General features: G+C 56.7%; 1 protein-coding gene across 1 annotated transcript in view; it reads right to left on the bottom strand.

The window, feature by feature from the left end:
- The window catches only part of DOC2B (double C2 domain beta), a 31,649-nt gene extending 17,153 nt beyond the window's left edge, over positions 1-14,496 (bottom strand). Inside the window, exons 1-2 of the mRNA XM_066563222.1 lie at positions 13,935-14,496; positions 3,448-3,527 (exon numbers count right to left, since the gene is read on the bottom strand). Coding sequence (XP_066419319.1) covers positions 3,448-3,527; positions 13,935-14,277 — 423 coding nt within the window. The 5' untranslated portion in view covers positions 14,278-14,496. The remainder of the gene's footprint in view (positions 1-3,447; positions 3,528-13,934) is intronic.
- Positions 14,497-16,168: the final 1,672 nt, after the last annotated feature.

The raw sequence follows: 16,168 nt of genomic DNA, 5'->3' as shown, positions 1-16,168 counted from the left end.
GCACAAAGTGAGATCCTCAGCAAAGCCATGGCATGGCAGGTGCCTGCACATTCACCAAATCCTTTCCCATCCTATTTTCCAGGAGGGGGTGATGCCCGGCAGCACACCCCAGCCCTGTCCCACGCAGGGCAGCAGAGATACACACAACCCCAACCCCAGGGCTCGTGCAGGGGAGAGGGAGAGCCCTCCTGCCAGCCTGGCTGCTCCTGCAGTCCAGGAATGAGCTCCCACAACGCCCTGGTTTATTCTCCTATTGATCCGAGCCGAGCTACAACGTGTCTGAGTTCAGCCGTGCCTGAAGTGTGACAGGCGGGGCTGCTGCCAGCGCCGAGAGCCATCGGGGCCAGGTGCCTGCTGCCAGCCTGGCTGCTCCTGCCTTTTCCTGGCTGCTCCTGCCTGTTCCTGCTTTTTCCTGGCTTTTCCTCCTTGTTCCTATCTGCTTTTGCCTGCTCCCGCCTGTTCCTGCCTCTTCCTGGCTTCTCCTGCCTGCTCCTCCTTGTTCCTGGTTGCTCCTGCCTGTTCCTCCTTGTTTCTGTCTGTTTTTTGCCTGTTCCTGCCTTTTTCTGGCTTCTCCTGCCTGCTCCTCCTTGTTCCTGTCTGTTTTTACCTGTTCCTCCTTGTTTCTGTCTGTTTTTTGCCTGTTTCTGCCTGTTCCTCCTTGTTCCTGTCTGGTTTTTTGCCTGTTCCTGCCTTCTCCTGCCTGCTACCACCTGTCTGGGTGACACCCAGAGCTTCCCAAATCCTGCTGTGAACTTACACCCCTCATAAACCCCTCAGGAAAACCCCTCAGCAATGTTCCCAGGCACAGCAGCAGGGTGAATTCCCACGTGGAGTGAGGCCCTCAGAGCAGGGAATGGCTGGTGGAGCACCACAGGTTGGATTGAACCTGCAGCTCCCCAGGAGTGATAATGGGACTCGTGAGGAACAGCAGCAGATATAAAAGTGCTGGAGATTAAAAAAAAAAAAAAAAAAAAAAAAAAAAAAAAAGAGAGAGAGAAGTAAAATAAAGGGAGAGAGGGGAGGTTGTTTGGGGTTACCAGAGAGAAAGAAAAACGTGTCTCACGTGGCTGGAATAGGTTTGAATGGCTGCTGGCAGCAAGCAAAGCTCCAGGAGCTGCTGGAGTTGGGCACAGCATTTCCCTGGAGGGTGACACAGGTACCCAGGAGGGCAAATCCAAGGGTAAATCACAGCCCAGCACTGCTGGGGCTTTTCCCCCACCTCCTCCTCTGCAGCTCTGCTTGTCCCAGCCCCGGAGCCAGCGGGGTCCTGGCCCTTACCTTTCTGTAGTCAAGTTTTGGCAGCTTTCCCCAGGCGAGAGATGAAATGAGAGCGAGCAGATGGCAATGTAAATAAAAGAGAAAAATGGGAGAATGAGAGCAGAATGGAAATGAACAGGACTCCAGAGCTTGAATGTCAGGGTGGCCAGGGGGGCTCTGCCCTCCCCGTGGGCAGGGGGTGATGCTGGGGTACCCCCACACCCCCGGCTGGGCACAGCAGGGACCAGGGCTCTCCTGTGCCAGCCCTGCCTGTGCCTTGCTGATGTGAGATTTATCAGCTGCTGCCCAGAGCTCTCCTTCCTCGCTGCCTTCCACCCACTCCAAACCCAATTAGAAATCTCCTCCCTGGCACGGCTCCCGTGTGCGCCGAGGGAAGCCTGACCCGGCGGATTCACAGGAGACGGGGAGGGAAGCAGAGCCCAGAGTCTGCCTCAGCCCTGCCCTGCTGGCACCTGCGGGTGCTGCCCTTGCCAGGAGCAGGAGAGCCGGGGCTGGTCCCTCCACACCCATCCCCAAAATCCAGCTTTGCTGCTGGTGTTCCAGCCATGGAGCACGGCTGAAACGAGCCATGGAGGGGGGAGAGGAGCATCCTATGGAGGCAAACAGCGTGGTCTGGCCCTCTGGGGGGGCTCAGCCTCTTCTTCTGCCTTTTCCAAACCCCCCATCCCTTCCCAAGATCCGCAGGGATTGAGTTGTTTCCCCCCAGCCCATCAGGAGCCCTCTCTGGTGGTCACTGGGTGATGCAGAGGGGAACCCAGCAGCATCTTCCACAGGCTGAATCAGGACCTCAGCTCCCCGTTCCTGCTCCCAAATGTGCAAAAAGCCCCTAATTGCCTCAATCACGCAGGCGGCAGCACTTTGGGGCCGTGATTAGCAGCATTTAAAAGAGCCATTTATAAACCGACAGCCGGTCACAGTAAATAACAACATCGGGATGGGCTGCTGGAAAAAGCATCAATCATCAATCCCAGCTCGTCACGGGGGATGAGCAGCCGGCTCCCGAGCCTGGGAACGCCCTGAGAGGCAGGGGTGGAGGGGAAGGAGAGGGCAGAGGGGTTGGGAAGGTGGTGGAACCCAGGGATGCTTGGCACAGCCATGGATGAGGTTCCCTTGGCACAGCCATGGTTTGGGTTCCCTTTGAGGGGAATGGCAGATTTGCGTTTCCAAACAAGCCGTGGGTCTGCTGGTAGATAAAACCAGCACTGGGAGAGAAAAGAAACAATGGGAAGGATTGCACTGATTGATGAATGGAAAAAGAGATTTGCTTTTACAAATAAACTTTAGGCTTGCTGATAAACGAAGTTGGACATTGAAAGATGAAAGAAACGACGGGGAAGAAAAACTCCTAAATTTCATAAGAATTAAAAATTAAAAGGGAGGGTTATACATTGGAGGGAAATCTTTGGTATCAGGCGTTTTGGGGAGTCTGAACCTCTCAAGTACCTCAGCCAATGGGGAAAGAGAGAAGGGAAATTGGGATAAAAAGGAGGCTGCATCTTCCAAAAATTGGAGAGATCACAGGGGAATGCCCCATGGCCCCTCCCTTTATTTGAATAAAGCCAAAAAGGACTCCTCTGTCTCCTTTTTGGACATAAACCTCTAGTGTCTGTGGATTAATTTTCCTAAGACCTTGGCACAGGGATGGGTGAGGTTCCCATGGGTCAGATTCCCCTGGCACAGCCATGGGTGAGTTCCCCATGGTTCAGATTCCCTTGGCACAGGGATGGGTTGGGTTCCCATGGGTCAGATTCCCTTGGCACAGCCATGGGTGAGCTCCCCATGGTTCAGATTCCCTTGGCACAGGGATGGGTTGGGTCTCCATGGGTCAGATTCCCTTGGCACAGGGATGGGTTGGGTCTCCATGGGTCAGATTCCCTTGGCACAGGGATGGGTTGGGTTCCCATGGGTCAGATTCCCCTGGCACAGCCATGGGTGAGGTTTCCATGGTTCAGATTCCCTTGGCACAGCCATGGGTGGGGTTCCCATGGGTCAGATTCCCTTGGCACAGCCATGGGTGGGGTTCCCATGGGTCAGATTCCCTTGGCACAGCCATGGGTGAGGTTTCCATGGGTCAGATTCCCTTGGCACAGCCATGGATGAGTTCCCCATGGGTCAGATTCCCTTGGCCCAGCCAGTCCCTGCTGTCCCCACAGCCAGGCTGAGCCCTACCTTGGCTTTGTTGATGGTGCAGTGCAGAGCGTTGTTCTCCTGGTCATAGAGCAAACTGAAATCCAGCGTCCCCAGCGCGGCTGCAAGGGAGGAGAGATGTGATTAACCTGCTGCACCCTGCAAACACGGGGCTGCTCTCCCTCTGAGCACTAAGGGAGCGTGTGGAGATGCTGAAGAACAGGCTGCAGGCATTATAAAACACAAAGCATCCTGCTGGGAGCCCTGTTATGAAACGTGGCCATTCCCAGGTTGGCACAGCCCTGGGAGAGGAGTGAGGGATGAGTGGGCGCAGCTCTGCCAGCACTGCAGCCTTTGCTTCCGTGGGCTCTCACCTGGCTTATCCCCATCCCTCAGCAGCCTGACTGCAGCCAGCAGCTTCCTGTCCCCCAGGAGGTGAAGGATGTCCCCTGGGAAGGTTTTGGGAGTGGCTGGGACACAGCTGAGAGCTGCTGTTGGCACATCCTCCCCTCCAGCGCCGCTGGCATTCCCAGGGCGTGTATTTGTATAGTGACACCTTCAAACAAATGAGCCACCAGTGGGATCCCTTCCCAGCTCCAATCTGGCTGCAAACTGTAAATTAAACCCAGTGAGGATGGAAATACTTTCCTGGTTAAAATGAAAAACACCAACAGCTTTTAATCAGCTCAGTGCTCCTTTATGGCATCCTCGGGATCCAGGAGTGGCAGCATCTCCTGGGATGGGACACAGGGATGGGGCAGGGGAGCAGAACAAAACCAGAGGAGCCTCAGCAGCAAAAGCCCTTTTGATTTGAGAAATTATTTCCCTTGGGATGATCTGAGCACATCTCACTAATCCAAAGCAGAGGAAAAGCCTTAAAAAGACAGGCTTCCCAAAAAACACGGCTTAACCTTCTCCAAGGCTGCCAGGCCTGATTTGCACACCAAAGCCTGGGCATGGAGCAGCCTCTCCCCTGGCTCAGCTTTACCTGCCACCAGCCTGGAACTTCCAGGGTGGCTCTGGACCCAGCAAACCCCACTTTTCCATGCCCACCTTCCCCAAAAGAGTTTTGCCTGAGTGCTGCCCTGCCACCAAGCACCATCCCACCGCTGTTTCCAAGGTAACTGCACCTTCCTGCCGTGTTCAGAACGTGAAAAAACATCCAAAATAAAAACCAGAACAGTTTTACTTAATATCAAAGCAGGGTTTGCTGACTGGAGAAGAGTTGGACAAACTTTATGGGAGGAAATGAGGTGGTTTTTTTCCCCTCCCAGCATTGATAGCAGCAAGGCACCCACGGAGTTTAAGGATATTCAGGGGACCAAAACCATCCTGCTGCAATTTCACAGTGATCTCCCAGCCCAAAGGCAAAGGAGCTACAGGTTTGCCTGCTGGCAAAAGAAAAAATAATTTCTCCCAAAAAAATACCTTGAGTTCAAAGCAGAGTAAACACCCAGAGAGAGTTCTGCCAGAATAATGCACCCCCCCCCGGTTGTGCAGCAATTTCATGGCACATTAGCTCCTGGTCTGGGTAAGGCACAAATCAGAGGGGTTTTACCTGCCAGGGGAAGATGAGGGGTGAGGCCAAACCTGCTGTGCCCTGTGCACCATCTCTGGCTCTGGCTCAAATGAGCATTTCCAGAGCAATTCCCAGCTAAACCCCCTGCACACCCTGCAGGGAGGGAGCACCAGCAGAGCTCTGGGTGCTCTCAGTGATGGGCAGCTCAAGGATGGCAGCGTGAGGAGCTGGAGGCTCCACAAACCCAGTCAGCAAAACTTCCCAAATCTGCATTTTTCACTCAAGAGCGGAAGATGAAAGCTCCGGTTTCGGAGCCTCATCATTTCCACCTGCCCTTTAATCAGCATTTCCTGCCAGCCCCACTGCTCTGCCCTCCGAGTTCAAGCTGTTATTTTATTTTTATCACAGAAGGGGGCCCGCGGTTCAGCCTGCTGGATTTGGCAATTTATAAAACAAATTAAAAAGCTTGGCAGGCAAACAAGAGTTCAGCCAGGAAATACTGACAAAGCCCCAGCCTGCCACAGGGGCGAGGACAGCGGGGAGCCCTGCTAAAAAAACCTAAAATCACCTTCAGACAGCAGCAGGAGCTCGTTCTGCAGGTGGGGACTCAGGTCCTGCCCCCCAGCTCTGCCAGTCCATGAGCAAACATCCAGCAGCTCCCATCGCTCCTGGAGCTGGAGCCCTGCATGTCCATGAGCAAACATCCAGCAGCTCCCATTGCTCCTGGAGCTGGAGCCCTGCATGTCCATGAGCAAACATCCAGCAGCTCCATCCCTCCTGGAGCTGGAGCCCTGCATGTCCATGAGCAAACATCCAGCAGCTCCCATCCCTCCTGGAGCTGGAGCCCTGCATGTCCATGAGCAAACATCCAGCAGTTCCATCCCTCCTGGAGCTGGAGCCCTGCATGTCCATGAGCAAACATCCAGCAGCTCCATCCCTCCTGGAGCTGGAGCCCTGCACCCCTGGCTCTGCTCCAGCCCTGGAGGGGTTTTTCTAAGCAGAGATGGTTTTTATGGATGGTGAGTCTCAATTCCCAAGGAAGGGAATTCGATTCCCGCCTTGTGCAGAGGGATGTAGAAACATCAGCACAATGTGTGCTAATTGCTTAAAAATGTGGCTGGTTGATAAGGGGAGGGGGAAATGTTTGCCGAAAAGGGGTTTGGCAGCCAAGGTGCTGCTGTGGGGCTGGAGGTGAGCGCTGCCACCAGAGCCAGGAGCCAGCAGATGCCCAGGACTCGTGGGACACATTCGGGACAGGGTGACAGCCCCACAGCCTTTGGTACATCCTGGGAATGCACAGCCAGGGATGGACCCAGCACGGCCAAGGCTGGAGCTCCAGCTCAGGGCTGAGGAGGTGCCAGCAGACCTGCAGCCCCAGCAGGGGTAGGAGCCACCCCTGCAGCCCTCAGGAGCACCCTGTGAAGCCCCAGGAGCCCCATCCCAGCCCTGTGCTCCTGCAGGGCTCAGCACAAGCCACCAGCCCTGTCCCACCACTCCCACTCCCGCAAAGCCCAGCAGCACATCCAGCCCTGGCTGTGGGAATCCTGCATCCCCAGCTGGCAGGATTGGGCCCAAAAACCTCTGCAGAACAACCTAATCCCCCTTCTTTAATTGCTCTCCCCCACCCACTGGAGATGCATCTCGATTGTGATCTTAATTAGGGGAGCAAGTACCTAAAAAAGAAAAGGGCAGCAATTAGACTCAAAGCACTGTTACCAGGATTATTTAACCCGACTGGGCTATTCTGAACACTGCCCTCTAATCACAGAGGCTGCAAATAAAAAATATAAATAAATGCCTTTGTCAGGCTTTACAAAGGCAGCTTGGCGCTCTCCAGACAGCAGGCAGGATGTATCATTATTATTACAATTATTCTGCTCCAATGATAAAATAACCATTAGGAAAACTGAACTCATTAGCAGGTTCTGACCCCCTTTCCTCCCCATGAGCTGGGAGAGATTGATGGGAAGGCTCTGGCCAGGGCCTGCCTTTTAACACAGCCTCTAAAAGGGAAAATAAATCCCACTTGCACGGGAAGGTGGCCTCTTCTCCCACTGACCTTTGGGGGAAAAGAAAAAACCACCTTTGGGTGTTTTGATTAATTCAGGGGGCCAGGGGATGATTGGGGGGCAGCAGGAGCAGCAGATGTGTCCGTGGGCTCAGCAGGAATTTATTGTTTATTGCTGACATTTCCTGGCTGAAGGAGCTTCTATTTATACCTGTGGGATGAGAGGTAAAAAATGTGGTGATGAATCTGAGCTCTGCTCCCTTGCCCAGCCCCTGTCCTTGGTGGCAGAGCTGCCCTCTCCATAGCCTGGGATGCTCCAAAGAAAAGAATTTCACATCCCAAGATGTGGAAGAGCCACTGATACTCCCAGAAAAAGCTCCAGCAAAGCCTGGAAGTGATGATGGAGCACACTCCTTACTCTCCCAAGGCAGGTGTGACTGCTTCAGAAAGCCCAGCAAAGCTCTACAGCAGGAGAAGTTGAGGTGTGCACACAAAAACCCCACTATAGAACTAATTAAAAAGGAGTCCAAAAAGCCTTAAGTCCCTCTGCTTATCAGCATTGCTGCTCCCAAGATAATCTGCTCACGGATTTTGTGCCAGGGAGATCAGAGTGGAGCAGTAAAAAGACTGCTGGGGATTGTCTGGATTAGCTCTCCCTTACAGAAAGCACAGGTTCAGTAACCTTCAGACTGGGTATTTTTTAATGCACTATAAAAGATAGGTCCCTATTCTTCCATTGCTTTAATTTTCCCTTGCAATGGAGATAATTTTAAAGGTCCTGAAAGGCAGCAAGTAATTCTGTGCTCTTACAGCCCCATATAAAATGTTGGTAAATGAGTCCTCAGGAGGAACAGAAATTATCTCCTGCCATTTCCGAGCCAAGCTGCTGAAGAACATTTTGGTGGGTGTGCTCCTGCCTCCCTGGCATCCTGAGCACATCCAGTGGCACACGATGGGGACTTGAGGACTGGCCCCATGAGCCTGGAAAACCCTTGGGGTTATTCCTGGAAAACAGCACCATCAACCCCTGCAGCTGGGGCTGAGCTCCCCCAGCACCCTCAGCATTCCAGCCCGGGCACTGATCCACTCAGGATGCTGCTGTGCAGCCAGGGGTGGGTCCCAGTGGTGCTGAGCTGAGGAGCTGAGCACAGCCAGGTGTCCCTGGTGGCAGCACTGACCTCTGGCATGGAGCTCCAGCCTTGGCACCACTGCAGGATCCGGGGTGGTGGAGGCAGCTGGAATGGGGCACGACTGAAAGCTGCATCACCATCAGCTATGCCATGAAAGCAGATCCTCTGGGAGGTTTTGGGGCATGTCCCAGGGGCAGCACAGCACATTGGGGCATGAACATCCCCGTCAGCACCACAGGAATCAAGAGGACACAGTCCCGGGCTACGTCAGGGAAGGTACAGGTTGGATATTAGGAAATTATTCTTTCGGTGAAAAATTTTAAATGCTCTTCCCAGGGAGGGGGCAGAATCACCATCTCTGGATGTGTTTAAAAAAAGCCTGGACATGGCCCTTGGTGCTGTAGTGTAGCTGAGGTGTTAGGGCACAGGTTGGACTCGATGATCTTAGAGGTCTCTTCCAGCCTCATCATTCTGTGATTCTGATGTGCTGCTGGCAGGGCAGGACATTCCCAATCCTACAAAAAACCCCAGCAGGGACCAGATCCAGCACACAGGCAGGAGACCTTCCCTCCTCAGCTGAACTCGGGAGGATCAGGAGCAAGGAACAAACACAACTTTTCTCTCTCGCAATGTTCCTTGCCTGGCCGTGGGTTTCTCACTTAAAATTTGCAGCAATTAATATTTCTTCATTTTGGAGACATGGAGCCAGCCCCTGGTGAGCTCTGGAGCAGGGAGCTGCTTCTTCATGGGGTTGGTTGATGGATGCTCATCAGCTCTTCTGTCTTCTCCAGGAGGAGTGTTCAGAGGAACACTTATCTGCTCAGAACAGTTCAGAGATGCAATTATGTTTTACAGCACTAAATGGTCCCTGATGTCAGCAGCAATTAGACTTTCAGCAATTTCAGTTTAGAGATGGCCTTCAAATCTCTCCCGCTCTCCTCCTTTAATGAAGTACAGCATTGCAATTAACAACCCCCCAAAATTGCCTTCAGTGTTAAATACAAAGAGGAGAGATCGGGGAACCCCTTGGGAACAGGGGGTGTCTCTCTGTCTCTCTGTGTCTCCTCCTGCCCGCTGGAACTGGGAAAGGTGAAGGGCTGGGCAGGCTGTGGGAGGAGGGAACCTCATTGTCCAGCAGCTGTGTGGCTCCTTCATTAGCAGAGGTGCCAGAGGCCACAGCCCATATGCTGCTGCTGCTATCCTGGATGCTGGAGGAGGGATGCCCGGGCAGACCCTGCTCACCCTGGTGTGCTTTCCTCTCCTGGTGTTCAACTCCAGCACTTTGGGGTGTCCCTGCCCGTGGGCAATCCCTGGGAAGAGGAAGGCTCCTTGGAGGACCAGGATGTGCAGCCTGCACCTGGATATCACTGCTGGGATGGTCAGCAGGAAGGTGTGAGAGATCCCAAATATCCATCTATGCCACAGGAAAGCAGAGAGGAGCTGATCCAGAGTCACCCCTGGGACACCTCAGTGACACTGCCCAGTACCTGCTCACATTTCCCCAGCGCTCGGGCTGTGCTCTGCTTGGCAAAGCCGTGCTCTGCTGAAATCTCTGGCGGTTTGTTTAGTTTCCTGAGTGAGAAAAATACTTCTTTTGGCCTTATCTGGATTGAAAAGACGATTCAAAGCTTATAAATAGCAGTTGCAGCATATGCTAAGGAGCTGTGTTCCAGAAGTAAATACCCTGCTCGTTCCTCGCCGTCTCCTCTGCCTCCCCCTGTCTGGCCAAAAGCACTGCCAGGTGACTTGCAAACCCTGCACCCCTTCAGACCTTCCTCCTCCTTTACATCTTCAAGCAGCCAGTAATTAATATCTCCATGATGGCTTTGCCTGCCTAATTATCTTCTTTGCTCAAAATAAGAGTCTTCCTAAATAACTCGTGTGGCGCTGCAGGCGTCACGAGCCGCCGCGCACCAGGACTGGCCTCTCAGCTGCACTTTGGAGAAGTGCTTTCCATGCTGCTGCTGCTGCAGCTCCAGAGCTCAGGAGGATGCTCTTCCATGAATAAAACCGGGCAAAAGGTGGAATGGGATGGGTTTGTGCACACAGGAGCAGGATGGGGCAGCATTTGCAGGGATAGCGGCTCCCGCTGCAGCCCGTGGCTCCCCGGCTCTCTCCTCACCTGGAAACCCAGAGCCAAACACATTTGGGGGAGGGAAGGAATTCCAGTGTGACCACAGCCTCTGCCCAAAGGCAAACAGCAGCTCAGGGAATGAGGCATTTCTCCAAGGGCTGGAAACTTGATTGCCTGTTAGAGGAGGATGGCTGCTCCCTGCAGGGCTCTCTATCCCCTGCGAGAAGCCCTGGCAGTGCCCCCTCTCAGGGCCTGTCCCTACCTCTGCTCATTCTGGGGTTTCTTTAAAAATCCCTCAGGTACAAATTCCTGCTGGTGCTGTGGCGGGGGGAAGGTGCAGGCAGTGGAGGGGCAGCAGCATTTGGGTGGAATCAGTGGAGATGGGAGGCGAGAGCAGCTCCTCACAGGTGGCACATTGCCATCTAGCTGGCATTTGCTTATTCTCCCTGCAAACCAAGTTTCCCTGCTGCCCAGCTGGGTGGGAAGCATCCCTGGTGTCTGAGGACCCCAGGAAGCTGCTGCTGTCACAGGGGAGCCAGAAATGAGGTGACAGCCAGGTGTCTAAAGGCAGCAGGAGCCAATTCCCCCGCCCAGCCTCCTGCCTGGTCCTCTCAGCTCACAGCAAATGCTGGTCCAACAGCACCAAACCATCCTTCTGCAGCAAATTCACATTTCCCTCTTCTCCTGCCTCATTCCTTCCACCTCCTCAGCAGCTCTGTTGGGGACAAACCCACTGCAGGAACAGTCCTGCTTCGCCAGGGCAGTGCCGAGTCCCTGTGCCAGGGTCTCCCAGGGGTGCCCACCACAGCCCTGCAAACCCTCACAGCAGCACTGCTGGCAGGGGAGAGCTGGCTCCATGAAATTCCCAGTGATCCCAGAGCCAGCCCAGATGCCTCCGCTCATTTTCTGCTGTGTTGGTTCCCTGCCTGCTCCCTGCCACTCGCTGCATTCAACAGGCTGCTGGAGAGGTGTCCAGACCCACAAACCCGATCCTCCCATGGCTGTCCCCAGCTGTCCTCCCACCTCAGCCAGGTCCCTGCCCATCTCTGGGAGGATCCCACCTGCTCCCCTCAGCCTGAGGGTTCCCAGTTTTCCAATGCAGGCACTCACACCCCCCTGCCACATCCCCGCTCCCTGCAGGTGCCACACCTGGGTCAGGCCACCCTGCTGGGATGGCAGCAGGCACTGCAGCTCCCACAGGCTCCACAGGGTTTGCTGGTGGGGTTTGAAGCACAACTCAGCAAAGGATTTAAGAACAGGGTGCAGCCAGCGAGCCCAGGGGAGCTGCAGGACCCACCCAGGCAGGACCCACCCTGCCCTGCTGGGGCTCTGGAATTCAGGCTGGGATGGCAGCTCAGGTCCTGCTGGAAAAACCCCAGAATGCCCAGGCTGGAGCAGTAACTCCAGGCAGGAAGGAGCTTGGGGAAACCCAGACAATTGCTGCATTTCTCCAGGCAGGGGCAGATCTCCTCCTCCCACCCTGGCACCGGGGGAGGGAAACCCACAGGCAGGTGGGACAAACAGGAGGGAGCCATTCAATCCTCCTCCTCCTCCTCCTGCTGATGGATCCTGCCACCAAAATCCCTCCCCCTGCACCTCTCCGGGGCTGAGAGTATCTCTGAGGAGTGAGGCAAGATGTGCCTGGCCAAACCTCGATTTATGGGTGCTGCACCCAGCTCTGACACCTCCATCCCCAGAGCCCCCCTGCACCGCGTGTGCCCCCCGAGGGCACTGACACCACCGACACCCCAGTGCAGGCACAGACAGGTTCTCCAGGGGAAATTTAGTGCAGGTGACTAATGCAGCAGCCCTGAATCACCCTCCAGAAATGTGGGGGAGCTCCACACACTCCCCAGCGTGGCTGATGGCTCCAATCAGGCTGCAGGATCCCCTCCCTGCTCCCAGCTTGGGGAATGGCTACAGGCAGCTCTTGCCTGGATTTACAACTTGGCTGCTAAACACGGGGGAGTGACAGTCCCATCCTGCACATTCGTGCCAGCCAATGTCCTCAGGGTGTCTGGGCCACCCCGTGCTGTCCCCGGAGATGTGACACCAGCGCTGCCACCTCCCTGCTCTGCTCCTGGCACCGCTGTGCCTTTGCCAGCCAAAACCCCACCACACCTCTGGCAAAACAGCCTCAGCAGTTTTGCCTGACACCTGTTACGCTGCAGGAAACACTTCCTAACGCCAGCCTGGGTGAGAGAAACACCCGCCGGCCCCGGCACGGAGCCAGGCTGCTTCCAGCTCCCGGGATCCAGATCCCAGCACCCAGGATCCAGCATTCAAAATCCAGCACCCAGCATCCAGCAACCAGCACTGAAAATCCAGCACCCAGCATCCAGGATCCAGCATCCAGCACCCAGGATCCAGCCTGCAGCACTCAAAATCCAGCATCCAGCACCTGGCACTCAAAATCCTGCATCCAGGATCCAGAACCCAGCACTGCTGAGGGATAAATGCAGAATGCAGAGCCCTGGGCAATTTCCCTACGAGTCACCCGAAGCAAACGCTGCACTCTGGGCCCCCAGTGCCACGCTCCCCCCTGGCCCTGCAGCCCGGCTTCTCCCGTTTCCACCGCCACGCTGGGCAAAGACGATGGGATAATTAGAGCAGCTAATGACCCAAAGCCGGTTAAAGTCCCCGTTAAGTGCCCGGCTGGGACAAACGCGGCTTAGCAGAGATGTTCTGCCTGGCAGTGCCAGAGCTGTCGCCTCTCCGCGGAGCCGTGACCCCGACACCAGCATGGGGACAGAGAGCGTGTGCCAGTTCGGGGCTGGCACCCAGCACCAGCCTCACAGAGGGGGACACGGGGGCAGCCGTGCCACCCTGGGGCAGTGCGGCCCTTCGGGGTCACGCTCGGGGGTATAAATGGAATAAATGGCAGCAGCCCAGCGGCCGGCAGCGATGCCGAGGCAGGGCTGTGACATTGGGCCAAGGGAAAGCCCCCGGCTGTGACATTGTGCCAAGGGAAAGCCACCAGGGCGCTGGGCCCTGCGCGGCTCAGCCTCCCCTTCCCCCAGGAGGAGCGCGCAGCAGCGCTCAGCAGCACCCGCTCCCTTCTCCCCGGCATCTCCCGGCTCCAAACTTTGGATGCCCTCGCAGGATCTGTCCCCCCAAGGCTGGGCTGGATGGAGCCCTCGGCGTTTCTGTCACTCCGAGGGAAATCGGGTGATCTCGGGGGCCCAGGGCCGGGCAGCGCTGCCGTGCAGCTCCAGGCGCCGGCTGGGAAGGACGTTTTGGGTGGGGAGGGGTTAACCCTTGCTGCAAACACCTGCATCCACCACGGCCAAAGCCTTCTGCTCCAAAGGCCCCCCGGTCTCCTCCTGCAGGAGGTTCTGTGAGGAATGGAGGGATGAGACGCCAGAGTTTGCCGAGGGAGAGGGCAGAGCTCTCATTCCCGACAGATCTCCCCGCTGTGGAGCCGGGCGATGCTGGAGCCCGTGGCCAGCTCAGCAGCAGGGTGGCTGGAGCAGCCTGCACCGCCCAGCCGGATTAAAAGGGCTCTGAGCCCATCCGGAGGGCTGGAGGCACGGAGCCGAGCAGGGACGGAGGCAGAGAAGTGCACCAACCACGACAGCAACTGGTGGCTCTTGGGAGACTTCCCTACTTTGGGTTCAGCATCCAGCCTGGCTGCGGCACGGACACTCCCAGGGCCCCCTCAGAGCCTCCCCGGCCACACCTGGGGGCTCCTCACGGCTGCACTGCGATCCCAGCTTCCCCAGGATGGACGACCAGCCCTAAACACCCATCCGCACCCTCAGCACCAGGGCGAACTCCCACGGAAACTTAGCAACTCACTGCAATCGTCGGACTCGTAGCCCTCGGGGTCCACCAGCTCCTCGGGCGCTTGGCTCTTGGCCGGCTGCTCGGCGGGCGCCGTTCCGTGCGCTCCGAAGAGCTGGTCCACATCCTCCTCATCGTCGCGGGGATGCTCGGCGGGGCTGCCCGAGCTTTGGCTGGGCGCGGGGCGAGGGGCGCTGCCGGTGCTGCTGCTGCGGCCGACGGCGGCGGGGAGCCCGCGGGGGAAGCGGGGGAAGTAATCGGAGATCTGCTTGATGGGTTTGATGGGTCCGGGGCAGACGTCAATGGCCATGTGCTCCTGGATACTTATGGTCATTTTCTCTCCTTTGCGGAGTGTCATGCATGCGGCTGTGGCTGCCGAGCTGCCCCCAACCCCGGAGAAGCCCGGACCGTGCGGGAGAGGGAAGTTTCAGCCGGGGGTAGATGAGGAGGAGGAGGAGGAGGAGGAGGGTTCCTTAGGTGGTCGTGGCGCCCTGAGCCTCGGTGGCCGCACGCATGCTGCTGCTGCTTCTGCTGCTGCCGCCGCCAGCCCCGGCGCTCGCACGGCCCCTGATCCTGCCAGCGCTGCCTGGGAATAAATGAGCGAGACAGAGAGACGGATAAGAGGCAGGGGGTGGGCTCTCGGGTGATGTCACCAGCTAGCAACAAAGCGGTGCCCAGCAGCGGAGGAATGAGGGCTGTGGCCGGCCTGCCGCCCCGGGCACACGGCCAGCAGCTTGGGCAGCCCGCCCTGCCCCAGCCCCTGCCCCTGTCCCGGCCGGCAGGAGTTGGGGTGATGGGGTGAAGGGAGGTGGGCTTTGATTCATCTCCCTGGCAAAGCGGGGCTGGTGCTGCCAGACCCCTCCTGAGGTCACCGGGCAGGGTCAGGAGCCAGCATCCCGGTGTGTCACATCCCGGCGTGGTGTGGAGAGGGACAGGGACAGACCCCCAGGGGACCCTGACAGCCCCGCAGGGACAGGGACAGACCCCCAGGGACAGGGACAGACCCGCAGGCAGTGCCAGAGAGATGCTGTGCCACATCCCCAGCCAGGGGCATGGATGGCATCACTGCCCCACTCCCTGCAGCCCCCAGGGACAGGAACAGCCCCTAAGGATCCTGAGAGCCCCCAGGGACAGGGACAGCCCCCAGACCACAGGGACCCTGGCAGCCCCGCAGGCAGTGCCAGGGAGATGCTGTGCCACATCCCCAGCCAGGGGCATGGATGGCACCACTGCCCACTCCCTGCAGCCCCCAGGGGCAGGGACAGCCCTGATTCAGATCCCTGCTGCCCCAGCCCACAGCAATGTCCCTTCCAGAGCTCAGCACCGGCTGGATGAGCTTCTGGAGCTGGGAACACACCAGGGAGTGAAGGAACACATGTGCCCTGCTCAGGGTGGCACAGCCCCTGCCAGCTGGTGTGTGGCTGTGCCATGGAGCTGGTACAGCACCACAGAGGGGCCAGGGATGGGCTGGGACAGGGCTCAGTGCCACTGTGGCCATGCTCAGCACCCCGCCTGCCCCTCCCTGGGCATGGCCAGGGCCCCAGCACAGCCAGGACAGGAACAGGCTCCACCACAGGCTCCCTGGAAAATGCTGAGCTGTGCTTTGCTCAGGGAGTTGATCTCAAACTGCTGGTTTTACTCATTCCCCCCCGTGTCCAAATCAATAAATCTGTGGCTTCACAAGCTGCTGGAAGTGGACTTTTCAGCAAGGAGTGCCAGAAGATAAACACTGTGAGAAAATGATGCAAAATCCTGCCCAAGTTACTCACCCTGCCCAGGAAAATGTGTCTGAAATATTTCAGAGGAGCAGCCTCTCTGCTGGCTCAGCTCTGGGGGGGTCTGGTGTGAGGCTGGGATGCTTGGCATGCTCTGGTCACCCACCACCATGTCCAGCTGCCCACCAGGCATCCTGGCACATCCCTTAGCCATGCACACAGAGCTGCAGTCTCCTGCAGCCTGGCAGGCAGGTGATTATTAAAAACAAAGCTCTGTTCTTCAGAGGATTTCCCCCAAATCCCAACAAAATGACACCCAACCTGTCTGTCTACAGCAGAGTTCAGCTTTCATTCAGATTTTGGTAAATGTTAATGCAAGTCTTTGAGTCATAACACACTGACACCAGGCAAACCAACCTCATTTACTCCTCACAGGCAAGTGAATGTTTCTCTCCTGAAGCATCCAAACTTGTCACTGCTCTGTACCCAGACACGAGGCACATCTGAGGATGATCTAATGACCTGGGAGAGCAG

This window comes from Molothrus aeneus, chromosome 20 (genome assembly GCF_037042795.1).
Source record: "Molothrus aeneus isolate 106 chromosome 20, BPBGC_Maene_1.0, whole genome shotgun sequence".
In the NCBI taxonomy this organism is placed as follows: Eukaryota; Metazoa; Chordata; class Aves; order Passeriformes; family Icteridae; genus Molothrus; species Molothrus aeneus.
Note: the sequence above shows the minus strand (reverse complement) of the source record. Positions and strands in the feature narration are given on the sequence as shown.